Source organism: Dendropsophus ebraccatus, chromosome 4 (assembly GCF_027789765.1).
Source record: "Dendropsophus ebraccatus isolate aDenEbr1 chromosome 4, aDenEbr1.pat, whole genome shotgun sequence".
Classification (NCBI taxonomy): Eukaryota; Metazoa; Chordata; class Amphibia; order Anura; family Hylidae; genus Dendropsophus; species Dendropsophus ebraccatus.
This window is the reverse complement of record NC_091457.1, coordinates 91,751,601-91,772,043: the sequence shown is the minus strand read 5'-3', so window position 1 is coordinate 91,772,043 and position 20,443 is coordinate 91,751,601. Positions and strand designations below refer to the sequence as shown.

The following is a 20,443-nucleotide window of genomic DNA, read 5'->3' as shown; positions in this document are numbered from 1 at the left end:
AGAAACTACAAATCTCAAGCTATGATGAGTTTTGAAGTCCTTCTACAACAGGAAAGCACCTATGAGCTGCGTAGTATTGTGCACAAGTCTTACGACACTCATTGTGTCAGCAGCAGCTGAAGATTTGCAGATGGTGGCTGCTTAGTATCTTTATGTGAGTGGTTATTCAGGTCATATCAAAATCAATGCAGTTGAAACTTCTGAAATCTGAACACTATTTTACCGTTTGCATATGGAACTAATCTACATAAATCTTGTATTTACTAAGACTTATCTTGCACTGATAGGACTAGTGATCAGCTGCCTAAGGGCTCGGCCACACTAGCGGTTTTCTTTGTTTCTAACGGATCCGTCTATATTAATTAAACGGATGAGCATAAACTGATGAGCAGACTGATGCAAACTGATTGCAAAATGTTTATCTTTTTTTAATGGTCCGTTTGTATTTTGGCTTAAAAAAAACTGACTTTTGTACATCAGTTTGCATCAGTCAGCATCCGTTTTTCTATCCGTTTATTTTTCTTCTTTGGTTTCTCGCTGCTTCTGCGCATGCTCAGTGCAAAAACGGATGAAAAAAAACGGATGTTAACGGAAATACCTTCCATTTTAGATCCGTCCTCATTGACTACAATGTAAAAAAAAAACAGAAGTGCACTTTCCGTTCGTGATCCGTTTTTTTAAGCGGAAAGAAAAATACTGCAAACACTATTTTTTCTTCCGTTCAAAAAAACGGATCTTGAACGGATTGCATGCAAACGGAGCACAATTAGGGCAAACGGAGCACACTAATATATCATGGGAATCTATGGGGATTTTAATGGATCCGACAGTTTCCGTTTTGCTTACTCTAAAACGGAAAAGGTAGATGGAATGGTGCCGGATGGTCAAACGCTAATGTGAACGTAGCCTTAGGCTGTGTTCATTTCATTGTGTTCTTGCATCACTTCATTGCAGTACTTATTTATTTAGTTATTGTCCAGCCGTCCTTTGTTGTGTAAACGCGATGAAACTCCAAGGTGTGTAGGGCCATGTTCACACATAGCATTTAATTTGTGTCATTTTCTTGCTAATTAGCCCTAATTAAAGGATATGTGTGAACATGACCTTAACATACCCTAACGTACAAACACTTGCTTATGGGCTGATTGGGCCATTCCGGTCAGCTGAAAATTCATCAGCTGCACGTATCCCTGTGTAATAGGGCCCGTTCCCACTGAGCAAAAGAGACTGTGTTTACGAGAGTCTGTGCGGTGTTTGCAGAGTCTGTGCGGTGGATTCTGCATGTCCTATTGCTTCAATGGGGTTTCTCGTGCGTCTCTCCTCTCTCCACTCAAAGAATGAACATGTACATGAGCAGAGGCGCACAAGAAATCCCACTGATGCAATAGGACATGCAGAATCCACTGGATGTACTCTGCTCGTAAACACAACCTCTTTTGCTCAGTGGGAACAGGTCCATGGGGAAGTGCAACCGATGGCTGATATCAGGAAAGGGCCAAAAGACTGCTTGTTTACAGAGCCTTCACAAGGCATGGCCAGAGATCCCAGAGTTAGGCACTCACTTAGACTGGGTCACGCCATACAAGGGAAAACTCTCTGAGCTAAACACACAGATTACCCTGTGTAAAATGTTCATCTTACCAATGCCCATTTTGAAGAACCTTTCACGTCTTTATATTATGCACCAGAGCTGCACTCTATTCTGCGATTGTGCTAGTGAAGGCATTGTGTACATACGGTACGGTTATGGTCACCGTACAGAGCTCTATGTGTGTGGTATATGTCAGTACACCCACAGAAAGGTTGGTTGATGTGTAATATGACATGCCTACAGTGGACCCATTCGCTTTAATGGACTAAATATAGCCTACTAATGAGTTGGTTCGGTTCATTTCTTGAACATATGCTATATTGTCAGAGCCCCAAAAGCTCAATCATCTACAAGTATAAAAAGATATCTATCCATCTATCTTAGTGTGTGTGTGTGGACTGTTGAGTTCATATATCATACACAGCTCTTTTCGAATATAAACTTAGCCAAAAAGGTTTTCTAGGAAATGGATATAATTGTATAGGCTGGGTGGCAACACCTCACATCAGAATTGATCCAGCACTACCCTTAGAATGTGGCTCCAATTTCAGTGTATCAGCATTACTGCAGTCTCCGCTCCTATTTCCATTAATTGGAGACACCTTTTTCAGTACAGTGGTGCCGCTGCTATATTGTGACTGGAGCCAACTGCTTCCGGTCCTGTTTTCAGTGTATTGTGGGTGCTGATCAACAGGTTATAGATTATAGATAAGCTCTTCTGAGCAGGGCCCTTACTCCTCATTTTGACTTGATGGTTAAATATGTTTTGTAAATTGCTGCAAAATATGTTGGTGCTATATATATAAAAAAGGAGAATCAAGGCCCTATTACACGAAATGATTAACGGCTGATAATCGTTCCGTGTATTAGAAGGCAACAATCATCCAACATGACCGATGTCGGCTGATCGTTATAGTTGTTTTATAGTGGTTTTTCAACCAGGGCTGTGGAGTCGGAGCTAGTTTTGGCTGGAGTTGGAGTCTGAAAAAAAATGTACCGGCTTCAGCTTAAAAAAAAAAAAATTTATGGAAAATGTAGAATTGAATTTTAATATGAATGTTTTGCTCATGAATATATATTATGAGCAACATTGTAATAGGACACTGGCCCTATTAGATAAGGGGGGTCATGGAAAAGTTGTCGGTCACTATTTGGCAGTTTGTTTCTGAGCTGGAAGAGTCCATTGTGTGGGGGGAGATCTGTGCTGTTCTCTTCCTGGATGCTGGATGACTGTATATGAGCAGCAGTGTAATAAGAAGATACCCTGTGTAATATAGAGGAGGAGAAGACATAAGTAGTGTAGCAGTAACCTCTGTCATCAGTGTGGTGTTTTCTCTCTGGGAGAAGATTGTGTGTTTTTCTTCAGTGTTCTGTGTGTGTGTGTGTGTGCGCTATGGCAGCAGTAGTTTGTGTGTGTGCTATGACTGCAGCAGGCTTTGTATGTGTGTTATGACTGCAGCAAGCTGTGTGTGTGTGTGTGGTGTGCGCTATGGCTGCAGCAAGCTGTGTGTGTGTGTATGCTATGGCTGCAGCAGGCTGTGTGTGTGTGTGCGCGTGCTTTTGCGTGCCCCCACAGTGACCTTCAATATCACTGTGTGACCTCTATATCACTATGTGTGACCCCCTGTATATCACTATGGCTGACCTCTATATCACGGGGATCTGGTATTGTTAGCAGTGTTTCTTTAAGTTCGGTGAATATTTATTTTATTTTTTTAAATAGTTTTTATTGCAAAATATCATATGTTTCCAAATTCATAAACAATAAAAAATACCCAACATCGACCAAAATGTCACCATGCCTAGGATATAACATACATATACAAAAAGTGGGCTCCAGCCTAGTAGGCCGCAACCTCCACCTAACCTATACATCAAGTCTCTATGCTAAAAGCACAGCACATTCATATACCCTATGTCTACTAACCAACGTGCTTAAGCATGGATAGTGCCCAAGCGATATTCTCTCTATACTGGATATCATAGGGTTTCAACCTAGGCATAATAAACAATAATACTCCAACCCCCCCCCCCCCTTGAGAGCAGCAGTGGCAAAGGAGAAAAAAACCGCTAATGAGGTAAAAAAAAAAAGGCACAATTAACTAATTACTCAGCTTTTCTACTACTACCTCCTAGTCTAGTTCAGCCATCCTCTCCAGATCCCCTGAAATATTACTTTTCCTTTCCTCTTTCGCGCAAACCAGATTTTTTCATATTGGCAAATTTTGCTTACCCTCTTGCGCCATTCAAGTAATGGAGCACCCGGGGCAAACCAGTGACACAAAACCGACAAACGCGCGTAAAATAGACATCTACTTAGCAGATTAACATTATCCTGAAGTCCTGGGGTGTCCCCCAAGATTGCCACTGCCGGAGAATAAGGGATCTCCATTCATCTCCAGCCAGAACGGCTGTATAGAGCCACAGGACCAAAACAGATGTACCATATCTGCTCCTGGCTGCATACACCTAGGACAGTCAGATGTCCTCCACCTCCCCATCCTCTGAAGAATCTGTGGGGAGGAGTAGGTCATCCGAGTGATCCTCTATTGGATCAAACTGTGTGCCTCGCACAAAGAGACCAGGGAGATGTTCTTCCCAACAACTTCCCAGCTATCCTCTGGAAGGGGGCCGATTTTGCTAACCCATCTATGATATATTTTACATGGTCCCTTACCAAGGTCCTTGCTAGTAACAATACTTCTATAGATCATGGAGAGGCCCTTTTTAACGTTACCCATTCCTAGAACTAGTTGTAACACTCTTTGCTGACCTTTAGTGAACAATGCTTTATTTAAGGTGTGCTCATACGCATGCTTTACCTGTAAATATGTGTGTCTACTATCCAACCCATATTTTCCACAAAGGTCCTGAAAATCAATAATAGTCCCCCCATCAGAAATCTGTCGTACTTTAGTGATCCCATACTTAATCCAAATCTGATTATTAGTAATTTTTTGAAATTCCTTTAATTCCACATTTCCCCACAAGGGTGTGCAAGTGAGATTACCCTTTTACTTTTCATAGTGTTTTTGTATACCACCACACTTTATTCAACATATATAAAAATGTTTTAGTGCCCTTGTGCTTCAGTCATCCTGATTCTAACAGTTCAAAGAAGTCCCCTGTCTTAAAAAAAAGTGTTAATATACGTGCAATAACTACAATTTTTCCATCCCGCAATATTATTAAGTTTACATGATATGAAGTATAATCTTAAATTAGGCATATCATACCCTCCATCCTGTCTGCACGAAGCAAATATATTATATTTTAGTCTTACTCTCTTGCGGCCCCAAATCAAGTTCCCTAGCATAGTCTTGACTCTATTCATCCAGGTATTGCTAATCCAAATTGGAGAGGCATTGAAAAGAAATAATTGTGGCAGGATTACTAATTTTATGATTGCTAGTCTACCAGCCATACTTATTGGGAGCCTCTTCCAGGTTTACACCCTTTTCTCTAGAGCTTTAATAAATGGGTTTAGATTGCTCTCACTAAATCTACCCACATCTGCTGTGATCTTTACCCCCAGATATTCCAGCACATCTCCACCACTCAATACTTTCAGCCCCCCTTCTATCCCTTCCACTTCCTCCTCTCCTACGGGCAACAGGCAGGACTTGCCCCAATTGATCTCAAGGCCAGACAGACTTCCAAACTCATAATTATGGGTAGACCCTTTCTCGGTTCTTTTAAAAAAAAATTAATATGTCATCTGCATAGAGAATAATCCTATCCAGACTGGCCCGCACTCCAAATCCCTCAAAGTTCTGATACTGCCTAACCCACACTGCTAGAGGTTCTACATATAGAGCATACACATACACAATTGCTTTCGCATAATATAAGTGCAAACACATCAGATGGTATTCCATTAATAATTACTCGTGCTTCGGGACCCGCATATAGTAGTTTCACATACCCGATAAACTGATCCCCTAACCCCATTCAGGAGAGAACCACCTAAAGGTAGTCCCACTCCACCCTATCGAACGCTTTAGTAGTATGGTGAATATTTAGTTAGAAACACAGAAGACTGTCAGCAGGAAAAGACCACCTGCTCCATCTACTCTAGTCGTGAGTAGTTCAGGACATGGAGGCTGGAGACTGGCTGCATCCACTGCACACACAGGAGAATCTGCTTTATATACAGTATTCCTTTATTCGCTCAGAAGTCGCTCCAGGATCATGTAGGACATTAGGGAGAAGCTGCTGAGCCAGTGTGATAAATAACTCCCCTGGTATATGACTGGCCATTTATGAAGGAGCAGGAGTCTGAGTAGGTCCTGATAAAATTCAGTAGTCTGAGTTGGAGTCGGAGCTGCGGCTTACCTACTCCACAGCCATGCTTTCAACATGTTGAAAGACAAACTACTCTTAGCAACGATCTGCTGCCATCGCCCTGCAGAACAGGAGTGGCGACAGCAGACTGCTGCTATATGCTATGGGCTGCCCGGACGATCGAGCAACCTCCCCTGCACTTACCGGCTCGCTGCCATCGCATGTAATAGCGGCAGCAGCGAGCAGGGAACGAGGCGCAAACGGAATACAGCCTTTAGTCTAAAGGAATTATTTCATGTGATACTTCGCATTGAGGAATTATGTTTTGTAACAACTTTTTTCATATGCTTATTGCAGCCACGGTTTGTCGAAGTTCTTTTCATGTCGAGGAATTGCAATCGCAGTAGAATATTTCTGGAAGAAAGGACACCGGAAAATAACAGTGTTTGTTCCTCAGTGGAGAACAAAGCGAGATCCCAACATCACAGGTAATGTAGTGACATTCATCTAGTCATTTACTTGTGTATAATCCCATCATACATACTGTGTGACTGGAGCTCTTCATAGATTGCAGCCTCATATACCGTATATCATTAGTTAGTATTGACAGTGAGATAAATACAATTTCTAAAATAAAACTACATAAGTGCGTCCCCTCCCTGTGCATCCTGTATCATAAATAGTGGGGTTTTTTTAAGCAGCAAAGATTGACACTTAGGCCCTAGCCTTAGGCCCCGTTCCCACTGAGCAAAACTAGCGGACATGTTCATTCTTCAGCGCGGACAGGGCAGGAGCGCGCACCTCCCATAGACTCCCATTATGAGCGGGAGGCTAATGGCATTGTCTGCCGCGGAATTCCGCTAGTTTTGCTCAGTGGGAACACGGGGCCTTAGCCCTAGATCATCCATGCCGTATGGGTGTGGCATGGGCACCTGTGACCAGACAACCCGTACCTGTATGCCATAGTTGTGCGCGCTTCATAGTGGATGAGGACCTGCTGTTATTAGAAGCTGGGCCCTCCCTGTTAATGACAGACAGAAGTGGTGTAAGTAACTCTTTCTGCAGTCAGGAAAACGATTGGGACCCACTTACACTTAAAAAATGTGATTGCGCCATGTAAGGGGTTAATGACAGGCTGCAGCGCAATCACATTTTTTAAGTGTAAGTGGGTCCCAATCGTTTTCCTGACTGCAGAAAGAGTTACTTACCTACATGCGGTCCGATCAGCAATCCTCTCCTCTAAGGTATGCTCTATTAGAAGAGTGGTTATTAATACTCATCAATGCTATGCAATGACATAGTATTAAATAGTGTAAAAGTGTAAAAAAATAAAAATGTTTTTCAAAATATGCCAAAGTCCCTCCCCCAATAAGTTAAAATCGCCCCCCCCCCCTTTCCTTTTAAACAAATAAAACACATAAAAATAGTTAAATAAATAAATATTATATATCGCAGTGTGCGTAATTGTGTGATCTATTAAAATATAAAGTACGTCAATATTGTTCCCACACAGTGAACCGTGTAAAGAAAAAGGGAAAATGCCAGGATTGCTGATTTTTATTTTTATTTTATTATATATTAAAAAATTTTTTTTAAAAAGTCACCAAAATGTCCGATCTACACAAATATGAATTTAATAAAAACTAAAGATCATGGCACAAAAAAACTAATAGTCATAAAAAAAATGTATTCTTAAAAAAAAAAATCATTGTATTCGGACCAACTTATTGAATAAAGATATCATGTCAGTTTTACCGTATTACCTCCTAAATAATTTTTTGGGGGGTTTCGTCATACATTTTATGGTAGATTTGAAAGGCTTCATTACAAAGAACAAATTAATTAAGTAATTTAAACAAACAAAAAAAACACAAAACATTTGGTATATTTGGTATTCATCCAGCATGGTGATAGACAAAAAATAATACATAATGCCAGAATTACACATTTTAAATCATATTATATATCAGATAAAATAAACATCTGGTCCCCATAGAAACTACAAAATCAAAATATGGTTATTTCAAAGCTGTTTCTTTTTTCCTTAAAGTTTTAATTTTTCAAATTTAGTATAACAAAGCAAAAATTATATAAATTGGGTATCCCTGTAATCGTGCTGACCTGCAGAATAAAGAAAACCTATCCGTTTCATTGCAAAGTGAACAAATTAGAAGTAGAATCCCTTAAATGTTGCGTAACTGCAGGGGTTTTCAATTTCAGCCTAGAATTTTTTTTCTGTTCTGTGTCTTTAAAAAAAATCTATATGGGGAAGGGAATTAAGAGAATTTTCTAGAGAAAGCTTTTGGTATCACAGTGCACCTACAGAAGTCTTGTGGAGTCCATGCCTGAACAGGCCAGAGCTGTTTTGCTAGCAGAAGAGGGATCTACACAATATTAAAAGAGAATCTAACCTGCTGATAGCACCCGGGACGATGTAGAGGAAGGTATCTGTCTTACCTTCCTCCTCTGCACCAGTCCTGTGCTGTTAGTTGACAAATTATGAGCCTGGAAGCACTGTTAGGATGAAGCTGATGACCAGCGTCGCGGAGGAAGATAACATACCTTCCGCTACAGTGTCCCGGGGGCTAGATTCCTCTAACCTGCTGATACTTCCCCTTTGAGGAGGTGGTGACAACAATTGCTGCTCATAAGATTACCTTTGATGTCTTCAGGCAGTGATTGTGTGGAACATTGTGTGAAGGTGTAAAGAGCGTATTACATGGCACGATTTTCCAGGGGAAGCGAATGCCAACCTTTCAGCTCAGCCCTCACTTCCCCCTTGTTCCCTACTCGCTGTCTGTGCTGCACAGATAGTGAACGGTGAGCAGTGGGAGGGGCCACCTGAATGATCCTTAGATTGTTCGGGCAGCCCATTGGAGTCTGTGACAGTCTACTGCTCCTATTGCACAAAGCGAAGTGCAGCGGACTGCTGCCGACATAATCAGGATATTTCAGCATTTTGAAAGACCATGATTAACCATGACATGGTACATGGTGGCTGACCGTTGCCTTTCAACACTCGTTATGACACTGAACACTTATCTGCCTGAAGTGTTAGTAATCGGCCTAGTGAGGTCGATAATCGTTTAGTTTCAAAGGGCCTTAATAGTGAGTTAGGAATGTTTGTTGTAAATGACTGCCATTCAAACACATTATCCTCTTGTTTCCCTTCAAACAGAGCAACATTTTCTTCAGCAGCTGGAAGAACTGGGAATCTTATCCTTCACCCCATCCAGGACAGTGATGGGATCTCGTATTGCATCACATGATGACAGGTTTGTAGGTCTTGCCCAGGCTTGAAGCCCTGCCCATATAGCACAATCTGCAGATGATAAAAGATCACTTTTTACTGGAACAAGCACCATGACACATAAGATAAGTCATAATGCAAAAAGGGGGTGATAGTATTGCTTTAAGCTGTGATGCAGTTGCCTAAAGGACTGAGACCTGTCTTTTCAAATTCATTACTTAGTATGTGTTCAAGAGTTGCAATGAAAAAATCTGAACATGTCAACATATCAACTGCATGTGTTGCTTGCAGCTACTGTACTTTCTCCTTGTTCTGTTTGTGCCATGTGCACAGAGGACGAGGCGAAGCTAAACATCTCTGCCCCTCTGATGTGTGGCCAATAATCTTTCACTGCTGCCACTGCACAATATGGGCAAAGCAGCAGTGGGTTAAATCTAAATTAGAATCATTTTAACTGGCTGGTTTTTAAGGGTTTAAAGATGATTCCATGGTCCCTCACTTTGAAGGTCTGGAGGACTACAGGGTTTTGGTGGAATAAAAAGATTTCGAATGCAACATGTAAAAATGTTCCTCTTCCTCTAGGTTCCTTTTGCACTTGGCAGAGAAGACTGGAGGAATCATTGTTACAAATGACAATCTCCGGGAGTTTGTAGTTGAATCTACTGAATGGACCAAGATTATCAAGGAAAGGTCAGTAAAATATTTTGATTGAACACGTTTTGCCTTTTTTATAAAGGGGTTGTCTAGGCCACTGCTTCTCAATTCCAGTTCTCAGGCCTCACCAACAGGTCATGTTTTGAGGATTTCCCATACAAAGATCACCTGTGCTAATACCTGATGCACTGAGTATAATTATATCACCTGTGAAACACTAAGTAAATTTTCAAGACATGACCTGTTGGTGAGGCCTGAGGACTGGAATTGAGAAGCACTGGTCTAGGTTGAGCTTGTTGTTTTGTGGTTGTGTTTGTGGTTGTTGTGTTTGTGGTGTTTGTTGTTTTTTTTTTAAACAAGTGTCTAGGGGTGCTGGGAACATATCAGAGAAATACTTACCTAGCCCACTTCTCTGCTGCTGTCGTCATTTTTAGCTCCACTGACATTTCATGCAGACAGGAAATGCCCTCTCAATGGCTAAGAATTAACAGCATAGAGGTCAGCTGCTAAGCAGGCATTTTCTGTCAATGTGAAACATAAGCGGAATAAGTAAAGAACAGTTAAGCAGCGAAGAACGAGTAATTGGGAAATTAGCAGAGATGGGGGAGTGGGCAGAGTAAATATACTTCCTTGTTATATTTCCAGAAGCCGGAGTTACATATTAATAAACGCTTCCTGCACTCACAAACCCTTTAATTGGTTGATGGCACACGCCAAGCATACTTCTCCTATTGCCATCAACGTAGTATAAAGCAGGCTCAGGAATCGAGCCCGCTCCATACTATGCGCCTCCCAGCTGCTATGAAAAGCTGGGGGCTTTAGCTAATGGCTGTCATGGAGCTTTATAACCATTTAGATGACACTTTTAAACACTAATGGCGGCATTTAAATGGCCTAGACATACCTTAGTGGTCTAGATCAGCTCCCCGCAACAAGATGGCTGAGAAACAATCTATTGTTGGTGAAGCCCAAGGCCTTTACAAACCCTCCGACCTGACGTCGGGGGTTGTTTCAGCCTGTCTTCAGCAAGCTGGAGCAATTGAGTGCCAAGATCAGTAATCTGTACGGTACAGTATGGCAATCGAGATATTGCTCTCAGAATGCCCCTAGGGAGGCTACAAAAGTGAATAGAAAAAAGTTTTAAAACATAAATAAATTTGCCCTCCTTTTCCTATTTTTTTTTTTTTTTATAAAAATTACCAAGAAATAAATATATTTTATACCATTGCATGCGGAACTGCATAGTGAACACCATAAATACTAAAAGAAAATACTAAAAGTGATCAAAACTACTGATCATGTCACAAAAAATGAACCATCAAACACCTCTGTAGACATAAAAATAATGTATTTAAATACAATTTTTTTTTCCTTTTGTAAAAAGTTTTACTTTTTTTCTTTTTTTTAACTGCATGTAACCCCTCCCCCCCCCCAAAAAAAAAACTAAAAAAAAAACCTGTTTCCTCAATTGCAGTTTTTTTTCTTTTTTTAATTTCACCTCCTGCCACACAAAAGGGGTTAATAACTTATTGCAGAACACGATCTGGAGGTTGTTTTTAGGTACTGCAGCTTTTTTTTTTCCTGGCATTAATACTGCAGGGTAACTTTTGGCACGCTGCACAGACATTTAAAAGTTAGTCATTCAGAATTAAATTTATTTGAAAGTTATACCTACTGCCAGGTTTCTCCACAAATAAAAGTTGGTCCCTGGGACTCGGGCAGTGAGACAGTTTGTGATCAGCTTATTTCCAGGATACCCTTTTACGTAAAAGGGAATTATTCTAAATCGACACTCCTATGAAAGATGTTGTAACATGTTCAGATGTCCACAATTCATGTTTTGCTGTTTCAAAAGTTTCCTTTCTCCCTCTCCTCAGATTATTACAGTATACTTTTGCCGGTGATATCTTCATGATCCCAGATGACCCCTTGGGACGACACGGCCCAAAACTGGATGATTTTCTCACCAAGCAGCCAGAGTACAGGTGAGGGAAGGCCTCATGCCGTCTTTTTGCTTACAGAATAAATCAATGAGGGGGGTAAACTCGGCTTGTTTTTTTTTTGTTTTTTTTTCCGTCATGTCATACAGAGATTAATTTGATTTTTCAGAAGGCTGTGGAGGCAGAGAGAGTATTATCACTGATGACCTCCAGTGCTATTACTACCTGGACCGGCAGACTATCAAACCTATCAAGCAGAACAACCTATTCTTGTCTATATATATATGTGTGTGTGTGTGTCTTATTTCTAGGAATGAAAAATAATAAAATTATATTAAAATAGTTTCACAACTATAGACTTTTTTTTCTAAATGATAGTAGCACTTATTAATATATGTTTTGCTGACACTGTATGTTTGTTCTTTCTCCTTTCCTCAGAAATTATCCTCCCACCCCTCGTCCATTGGACAGTGGAGTGTTTTTTCCCAGCTACGACACCTCAGTCTCCGGGATGTTCCTTACGGGCACTGATCACTCACATCACAGAGCTTTCTTACCCATAGACAAAAGACCCACACTAAGTCCGGTCATGCAAAACATCCTGCGCCCACAGGCCATCGTGCCACCCCAGAGGACTCCTCATGAGACTTTATCCCTAAAAGATGCCCTTTTAAAAATTTTTCCTGAATCCCAACAGAGGGAGAAAATCAACCAGGTCTTATCTGCACATCCTTACATGCGGGATCTCAATGCCCTGTCGGCTATGATTCTCGACTGAACAGTCATGACCCAGTGTATGTTCACACTCCTCATCCTTCCTTGGTGAAGCTGTTTTATTAAACTTGTTTGTTTGTTTTTTTCTGTGCCAGATCTGCACCAATGCATTTGTTTTGTTTCCCATACTAATATCTGTTGCTTCATGTTTCTGTGAAATGACAGGTGGATAGGTGGTCTACAGATAAAGGTAAAGACAGGTTAAAGCGACTCTGTACCCACAATCTGACCCCCCTCTTCCCCTCCCCAAACCACTTGTACCTTCGGATAGCTGCTTTTAATCCAAGATCTGTCCTGCGGTCCATTCGGCAGGCGATGCAGTTATTGTCCTAAAAATATACTTTTAAACTTGAAGCCCGTGCCAAACGGGAGTATCTGTGCCCTTACTTTGCATCACCCCTCCATCCCCCCCCTCTCATCATTAGGAATGCTCCAGGCAGATTGCCTCCTATTTCCCACCTGTGGCAGCCCGGCACATGGGCTGGATCGTTAAGGACCTGCAATGTTCAGCATGGAGAAAATGTTTCAATGGCATTCCTAACGATGAAGAGGGTGGGGAGGAGGGACGGAGGGGTGGTGCAAAGTTAGGGTACAGATACTCCCGTTTGGCACGGGCTTAAAGTTTAAAAGTATTTTTTTTAGGGCAATAACTGCATCACCTGCCGAACGGACCACAGGACAGAACTTGGATTAAAAGCAGCTATCCGAAGGTTCAAGTGGTTTAGGGGGGGGGGTCAGAATGTGGGTACAGAGTCACTTTAAGGCCTAGTTCGTAAAAGTTTGGATAAATACGTCCTGAAATAATGACCATGTTTTTTTGTTTCAGGCCGCATTCATCCAAATATGGCTTTATTTTGCCCTTATTATGCTGTGTGAACATGACCTCAACCTTTAACTTTATAGCTCAATTCTTTTCACAAGTTTGATGCATAAATACATTGACATATATTCATACTAGATAGGGAGTTTTTGGGTCTGTCCTTTCCTGGATAAACCTAATAAACACTAGAATTTTATTGATCTGTATAACGTATTAAGGGGGTATTCCAGCGAATAAGAAATATTCAGTGTAAAAAAAATACAATAAAATTGCATTTCCTTTGGTATGGTTATATTGCAAAGTTATATAACTTTATGAAAGAAATGTAAAAAGTAAATATATATAATTTTTTATTCACCAGCATACCCATTTAAACCAGTGGGCCACTAAAAAAGGAACAGGCTGTGATGCTGAGAGTAATGTGTAAAGCAGGGTCCCTGCAGTCCCATGAGTAGTGTTTTTCACACTTTTTTTTTTTTTTTTAAGACCTATAGAAAGTGATGCCAAAAGTAGACAGTAGTAGTTATTGAAGCAGAGTAGTAGTAGCTGCTAGTTACAAATAAGATTAGTTTTAATTTTTATTAAATGAAAGTTGATGTCCCCTTGCTCCCCTAAAAGCATACCCATACACATAGATTACAATTTATATTTTTAAAATAAATTTTGTTAATGCAGAAATTCAGTGCAATCCATTGAGTTAGCATACAGGTAGCTGTATTTTTGGTCCATGTTGTATCTATTTGCTAAAAGCAAGGTGAAAAATATTTTTCCTGTTCTCTGCTAGGGTCCTCATAAGTTATGTTTCCCTTCCTGATAACAGGAACACATTGCCACTTTTTTTTTAATGTATAAAATTTTTTTAACTTGCAAATATATTTTACAACTTGAGTGTGTAATACTGAGTGTAAATATAAGGACATACATTTATGTGTAATATATTCATAAGGTGTCGTTACATCCAGTTAAATATTCTATTTATTTTTAGATGGTAAAACTGTGTTCTGTTTTACATTTTCAGTACGGTGTATTTGCTGCTGCTGTGTTTCTAGACATTTGGAGACACCTTTCATAGTCAACTGCAAGATATCAGGGGAATTATACTAAAAAGTACACAAATGTAGGGCTCAGACTAACTTTGTAAAGGATCCGCAAACTACCAAGTGCTTAATAGGGGAAAGCCCTGTACCTTACAGGTCAAAAATCATTTAGTGTTTGGGATATTAATAAAGCCTGCAAGTCCCACATACCGGTCATTCGGAATCTTTACCTGATCAGTGTGCAGTCGCTCCTGCTGCTGGAAGATTGCTTTACTATGGATATGACCAAGCCAAATGCGTTCTGTTTAAGTAAAAAAAGGGCTTGTGAACAGAATTCACCTGGTATTGACGTAGCCATGGTTACCTGATCTTCAGGCATCGGGTGCGACTGTACCCTGATTGGGTGAAGATTTTTAATAACCGTTACCCATTAAGTAAAAACCTGCTGGTGTCAGAATGACCTAATTTATTTAGAGGTGCATGCTTTTTAATAAATCTGGCACATCACTGGTTGACCCCATGCTGTACAAAAATGTTACTTTTTGCTTCTGAAAAAAAAAACCTGCTTATCTGGGGACAGGGGAAGGTGGTAGAAGCTAAAATACTGCAAGGTTAAGTCGCAAAAGAATAAGGTCCCTTTATTGCATTTAACTTTGATCTCTGCATCCAGACAGTAGTATAAAGAATGGAGGTTTTGGTTCTAGCTACCGTGGTCTTACATCCTGATATTTAACACCATTTATAGGAGAATATTTTCAAACAATACACTTCCCTGTATACATATATACGTGGGCATCAGATGTAGTCATGGCATCCAGAACATAAACATCCATTGTTTATAGACCTGCTCAAATTTACTATACTGGAAAATGATGCACAATAAAGATCTGATCCAGGTGGAGAAATACACGTTTAGATACCGAAAAAAAAAGAGCGAATAAAACTGCCTTAGTCCATCCTGTCATATAATGCCCAGGAGGAAATCTTTACTTTGTAAGCGTGGTCCATGTAAGTGTAGGATCTCACATTGTTTCTGTGTACAGCTTTTGTAAATGTTCTGGGTGTTTTAAAATAAAGAATGTTTATTTTCATTACAACTAAAATTTCAAATATCTCTTTATACCAGTCTTGGTGAAATGAGTAAATGGGTTATTACTATTACAGTCCTCATGGCTTATCTTCTATCGCGCTAAAGTCTTGACAGAATAGTGCAACATGATATGACATTTTCACCAGTCAGATGATTCTGGACACCATGACAGAAACCTGATTGACCACATTGAAATCAATGGGTTCTGTCGGGAGCAGTTGTGGTTAGCATGCAGCAAATCTGGCATTAATATTTCTTTCAGCTGTTCTGTACACATGCACAACAGCAGGAAATCACATTACAAATATTGTACATACCCTTGTTGAATACACATCATTATCAGTATAACTCCATATAGACAAGAACATGATGAAGAATGGGGAAATTGCAGAGTTGCCAGATGAAATAGACCAGTTAATATTTAGTCATTATGACTTTGTGTTTTACTATTATTGATAGTTACTGTTTTACTTTTGATATAAACATGACCTACATAGTATGTATACTAACTAGAAGATTATGCAGGCAGTATCAAGGTCTACCATGCACTCAGAACGTCTTCAGACCCTTTACCTTTTTCACATTTTATAGTGTTGTGGCTTTGTACTACTATTAAAAAAAAAAAAAAGCTTTGCCCCATTAGTCTGTACATCAAATTATTAAAAAAAGAAATTAGTAATTCTAGTTTATTTATGAGGAAAAAGTAAAATATTGTTTTGACATTACATGAGTATTCAGCCCCTTAACCTAGGCAGTTAAAGCACCTTTAGCATCGATTACAGCTTTCAGTCTTCTTTGGTATGCTACCACAAGGTTTCAGTACCTGGATTTGGAGATTTCTGGTGTTCTTCCCTCCAGAGCAGTCATGTCAAACTCTGGCCCGTGGTGCCATTATTTTTTGCCCGCCAGGCAATTCAAAGTTTTATTTACATCTGGCCCGCCATGGCTACTATATAAGAGACTATGGGGAGGGCTGGCTACTATATGAGACTATTGGGGAGGTCTGGCCACTATATAAGAGACTATGGGGAGGGCTGTCTACTATATGGGACACTTGGGGGCCTGGCTACTATTTGAGCTCTAATGGAAGGGCTGGCTAATATTTGGGGCAATTTTTGAGGGGTTGGCTATTATATGGGTTGGGGTTTAATCATGTTATGTCATTTATCATAGTACACAGGGCTGGGAGACGCACACCACTGCTCTGACAGACACATAACGCACGCTGCTCTGACATTGCCAGGACCGCCACATTCGCATTTTAATAATTATCATGGTTGGCTTGCGACTTTATCCAATTTTTTTTATTTTGGCCCACTGTGTATTTGAGTTTAGAATATCACAAACAAGAAAAAGTATGTCATATACAAATGGGTGGCACATCCATAATCAAAGACTGTATTCTCAAAGGTTTAAACAATTCTTTGATTTTGGATGTGCCACCTATTTGAATGTGACTTTGAATTTGAATACTTTTTCTTGTTTGTGATATTCTAGGTTCCCTTATGTCATATTGAGTTGAGCACCCCATATTACTAAATTTATATATTTAAATTAGTAGTGGCCTGTCCTTTTGCTTTGTATGAAATTTGTGTATTTGAGTTTGACACCCCTGCTCCAGAGCCTCTAGAGCTCTGTCCGATTGGATTGGGCCCTTGGTGGATGGCCATTTACAGGTATTTTCAGACATGAATTAGAGTTGGGTCTCTGGCTGGGCCACTCAAGGACGATCAGAGTTGTACCTAGTGTAGGCCTCTCCTGTGTTGTCTTGGCTGTATGCTTAGGGTAATTGTCTTGTTGGAAGGTCAACTTTTGTTCCAGTCTGGAGTCCAGAGCACTTTGGATCAGGTTTTAATAAAGAATATCTTTGTATTTTGCTCCATTTGTGTATTTTCCGTTTTCCCCCAACCTTTGCCAGTCTTTCTCTTCTAGCTGCTTAAAAACACCCCCTCAGCATGATGTGTACCATCACCGAGCTTCACTGTAAAGATGGCATTAGGCAGGTGGTGACTAGTGCCTGGTTTCCTCCAGACATGAAAGTTGGAATTGAGACCAAAAAGCTCAATCTTTGTTTCGTCAGACCAAAAAAATCTTGTTTCTCACAGTCTCTTTAGGATAATTTTTAACTCAAGTCAGGCTTTTATGTGTCTTTTATTGAGGAGAGGCTTCTTTCTGGACAGTCTGCCACTAAGCCCAGATTGGTGAGTGCTGCGATCATGCTTGACCTGCTGGAAGTTTCCCCCATCTGCAAACAGGATCTTTAGAGTTCAGCCACTGTAACTTCGGGTTCTTGGGCACCTCTTTTACTAAGGCCCTTCTCCCACTGATTACTTTGAGGGGTAGTGAGTGGCTATCTTTAAGGAAAGAGTCTTGGTTGTTCCAAACCTCTAACATTTAATTGTGCTCTTGGGAACTTTTAGTGCAGCAGAAATGTTTTGTCCCCTTGACCTGTCCTGTGCCTCCATACTATCCTGTCTCTGAGGTGTAAAAACATCTCAAAGAGAAATAGGAGGAACCAGAGCTAAATTGTGTCAATGCAAATGTTCACTCTGAGTAAAAATGGCACAATTCCGCAGCAGAGCCCCTGCCGAAGAATCCTGCCTGCCTCAGTGTGTGAATGGGATGCCACACATACCTCCGCTCTGCGCAGCTCTCCGCTCAAAGAATTGACATGTCAATTCTTTATATGGAGGCACATGCGGCATTCTTCATTGACACGTTGAGGCAGGTGGGATTCCGCCCCTTTTACTCAGTGTGAACACAGTTATTGTGGTCTGCAAACTTTTTATGATGATCATCATCTACAGTGAATGCTTGTGTTCCCTATTTTAAAGACACAAAGTTATGTTAGCTAAATGATGATGAAGTGGCATTGATGTGATCATTTATAATCATTTAAAATGTTGCTGTCATTTACATAAACTCTTGACTTGCATAGACATTTTAAAAGTTTAGAATGGGCAGTGCTCAATGTAGGGGAGCAGAAGGCCCTTATTGTAGAGTTAGGTGCAGGTCACAGAGGTAGGACTCACATCTAGGAGATATATGCTGCTAATGTCCAAGATGAGAATACCCCTTTGAGAGGTATATATCTCTTGTTATCAGTTATCCCAAAATGAGAGAAAGGCTGACCATAGTAGTTATCAATGAGATTCACGGTTTCTCACAGTATTTTGGGAACCTTTTTTTAGTCATGAACTGCACAAACTACTTAGGCTAGCTTCACACGTACTGTATCGCAGCAAATTTTAAGGTGCGGATCCGCAGCAGATTTGATCTAAATAACTATATGTACAGAAAAACTTTATTTTAAGGGGTCATTTTCTGATGACACATTCACTTTAAGGAATCTCACCAAATAATAAAATCTCTGTAATCTTCAGCAATTTTAGTTCTGCAAATACTAGCCGTGTGAAAATGCTTCTTATGACAGAAACTCATAGACTGGTTTTCCCCCCCAGGAATACCAGATTGTTTATCCCTGCAGTTCTGACCTCCTGGTGACCGAGAACTGTCTGCGGATGAAGTTAAAAATACAGCAACTGAAATTCCCCAGAAATGTAGGGTTATAACATACAGGTATACCGATATTAGGAGCGTGCATGTTCTGTGTCAGGAAGTATACAGACTGAAGGGTTCCCAATCTGGCAGCAGTATTTTTCATTATTCATGAACTAAATGATTACATAAATGCTTTTATTTCAGTAGTGAGTGTTTTTGTTTTACATTTGGGTGGGTATAATAAACTACACATATTTAAAGGGGTTATCCAGTGCTTCAAAAACATGGCCACTTTCCCCCTACTGTTGTCTCCAGTTTGGGTGGGGTTTTGAAACTCTGTTCCATTGAAGTAAATGGAGCTTAATTGCAAACCACACCTGAACTGGAGAGAACAGTTGGGGGAAAAGTGGCCATGTTTTTTTAGCGCTGGATGACCCCTTTAAAGGCCTCTTTAGGCTGGCTAAGGCCACGACCACACAATGTCTTTTTTTTGGATGGTTGTTGTTTTGTGGCCAAAAAGTGGCCGTTATTTTAAAACAACGTCCGCTATTCCACCAATACCGGACATTGTTTTAAAATAAAGACTGTTATTTGGCCACAAAAGGACAGCTGTCCAAGAAAAGGATGTTGTGTGGCCGTGGTCTTAGCCAGACTAAAAGGGCTCAAGAAAAGATGTGTGGTCGTAGCCTAATGCTGTCACAATTACCATTGGTAAATATAAACGAAAAGCTGAGACTATGTCCAAATCTATTACTGGCTTTGTATTTAAAAATTGCAGTTAAAAACCTGATTGTGTAAACACAACCTTAAAGGGCTGAATCCATCATGCAGCCCTTTAAATTCATTGTTGTTGGCTTTACATCACCTGTTTACACGGGACAATGTGGGCAATGCCAATAATTTAACCCTTTGAGGACCAGGCCCAAAATGACCCAGTGGACCGCGCAAATTTTGATCTTAGTGTTTTCGTTTTTCCCTCCTCCCCTTCTAAGAGCTCTAGCACTCTCAGTTTTTTATCTACAAGGCCATGTAATGGCTTATTTGTTACAGGAATAGTTGTACTGTGTAATGGCGTCATTCATTTTACCATAACATGTATGATGTAATTCCAAATATATTATTTATGAAGATATAAATTGGTGAAATCGCAAAAAAAAATGCAATATGGTAACGTTTGGGGGGTTCCTGTGTCTACGTAATGCACTATATGGTAACAGCGACATGATACTATTATTCTTTAGGTCAGCCCGAACACAACCATATGCAGGTTTACACAGATTCTCTAATGTTATATATATTTTTTTGATGAAATCCTTTTTTTTGGCAATTAATTATAAATAAAATGGGCCTATTGTGACGCTTATAACGATTTTATTTTTTCACCTACGGGGCTGTATGGGGTGTCATTTTTTCCGCCATGATCTCTAGTTTTTATTAATACCATATTTGTGAAGATCGGACGTTTTGATCACTTTTTATAAAAATTTTTTTATATATTATGT

At 40.1% G+C, this 20,443-nt stretch overlaps 1 protein-coding gene across 3 annotated transcripts in view; it reads left to right on the top strand.

Annotated features, from left to right (window-relative positions):
* The window catches only part of N4BP1 (NEDD4 binding protein 1), a 48,381-nt gene extending 35,794 nt beyond the window's left edge, over positions 1-12,587 (top strand). For 2 of the 3 annotated variants that reach the window (XM_069966258.1, XM_069966257.1), the window contains exons 4-8: positions 6,233-6,363; positions 9,054-9,150; positions 9,708-9,815; positions 11,657-11,764; positions 12,158-12,587. In XM_069966258.1, coding sequence (XP_069822359.1) covers positions 6,233-6,363; positions 9,054-9,150; positions 9,708-9,815; positions 11,657-11,764; positions 12,158-12,497 — 784 coding nt within the window. In that variant the 3' untranslated portion in view covers positions 12,498-12,587. Of the gene's footprint in view, positions 1-6,232; positions 6,364-9,053; positions 9,151-9,707; positions 9,816-11,656; positions 11,765-11,888; positions 12,028-12,157 lie in introns of those variants that run through there. The other variant, XM_069966259.1, reaches the window with a different exon arrangement.
* The last annotated feature ends 7,856 nt before the right edge of the window (positions 12,588-20,443 follow it).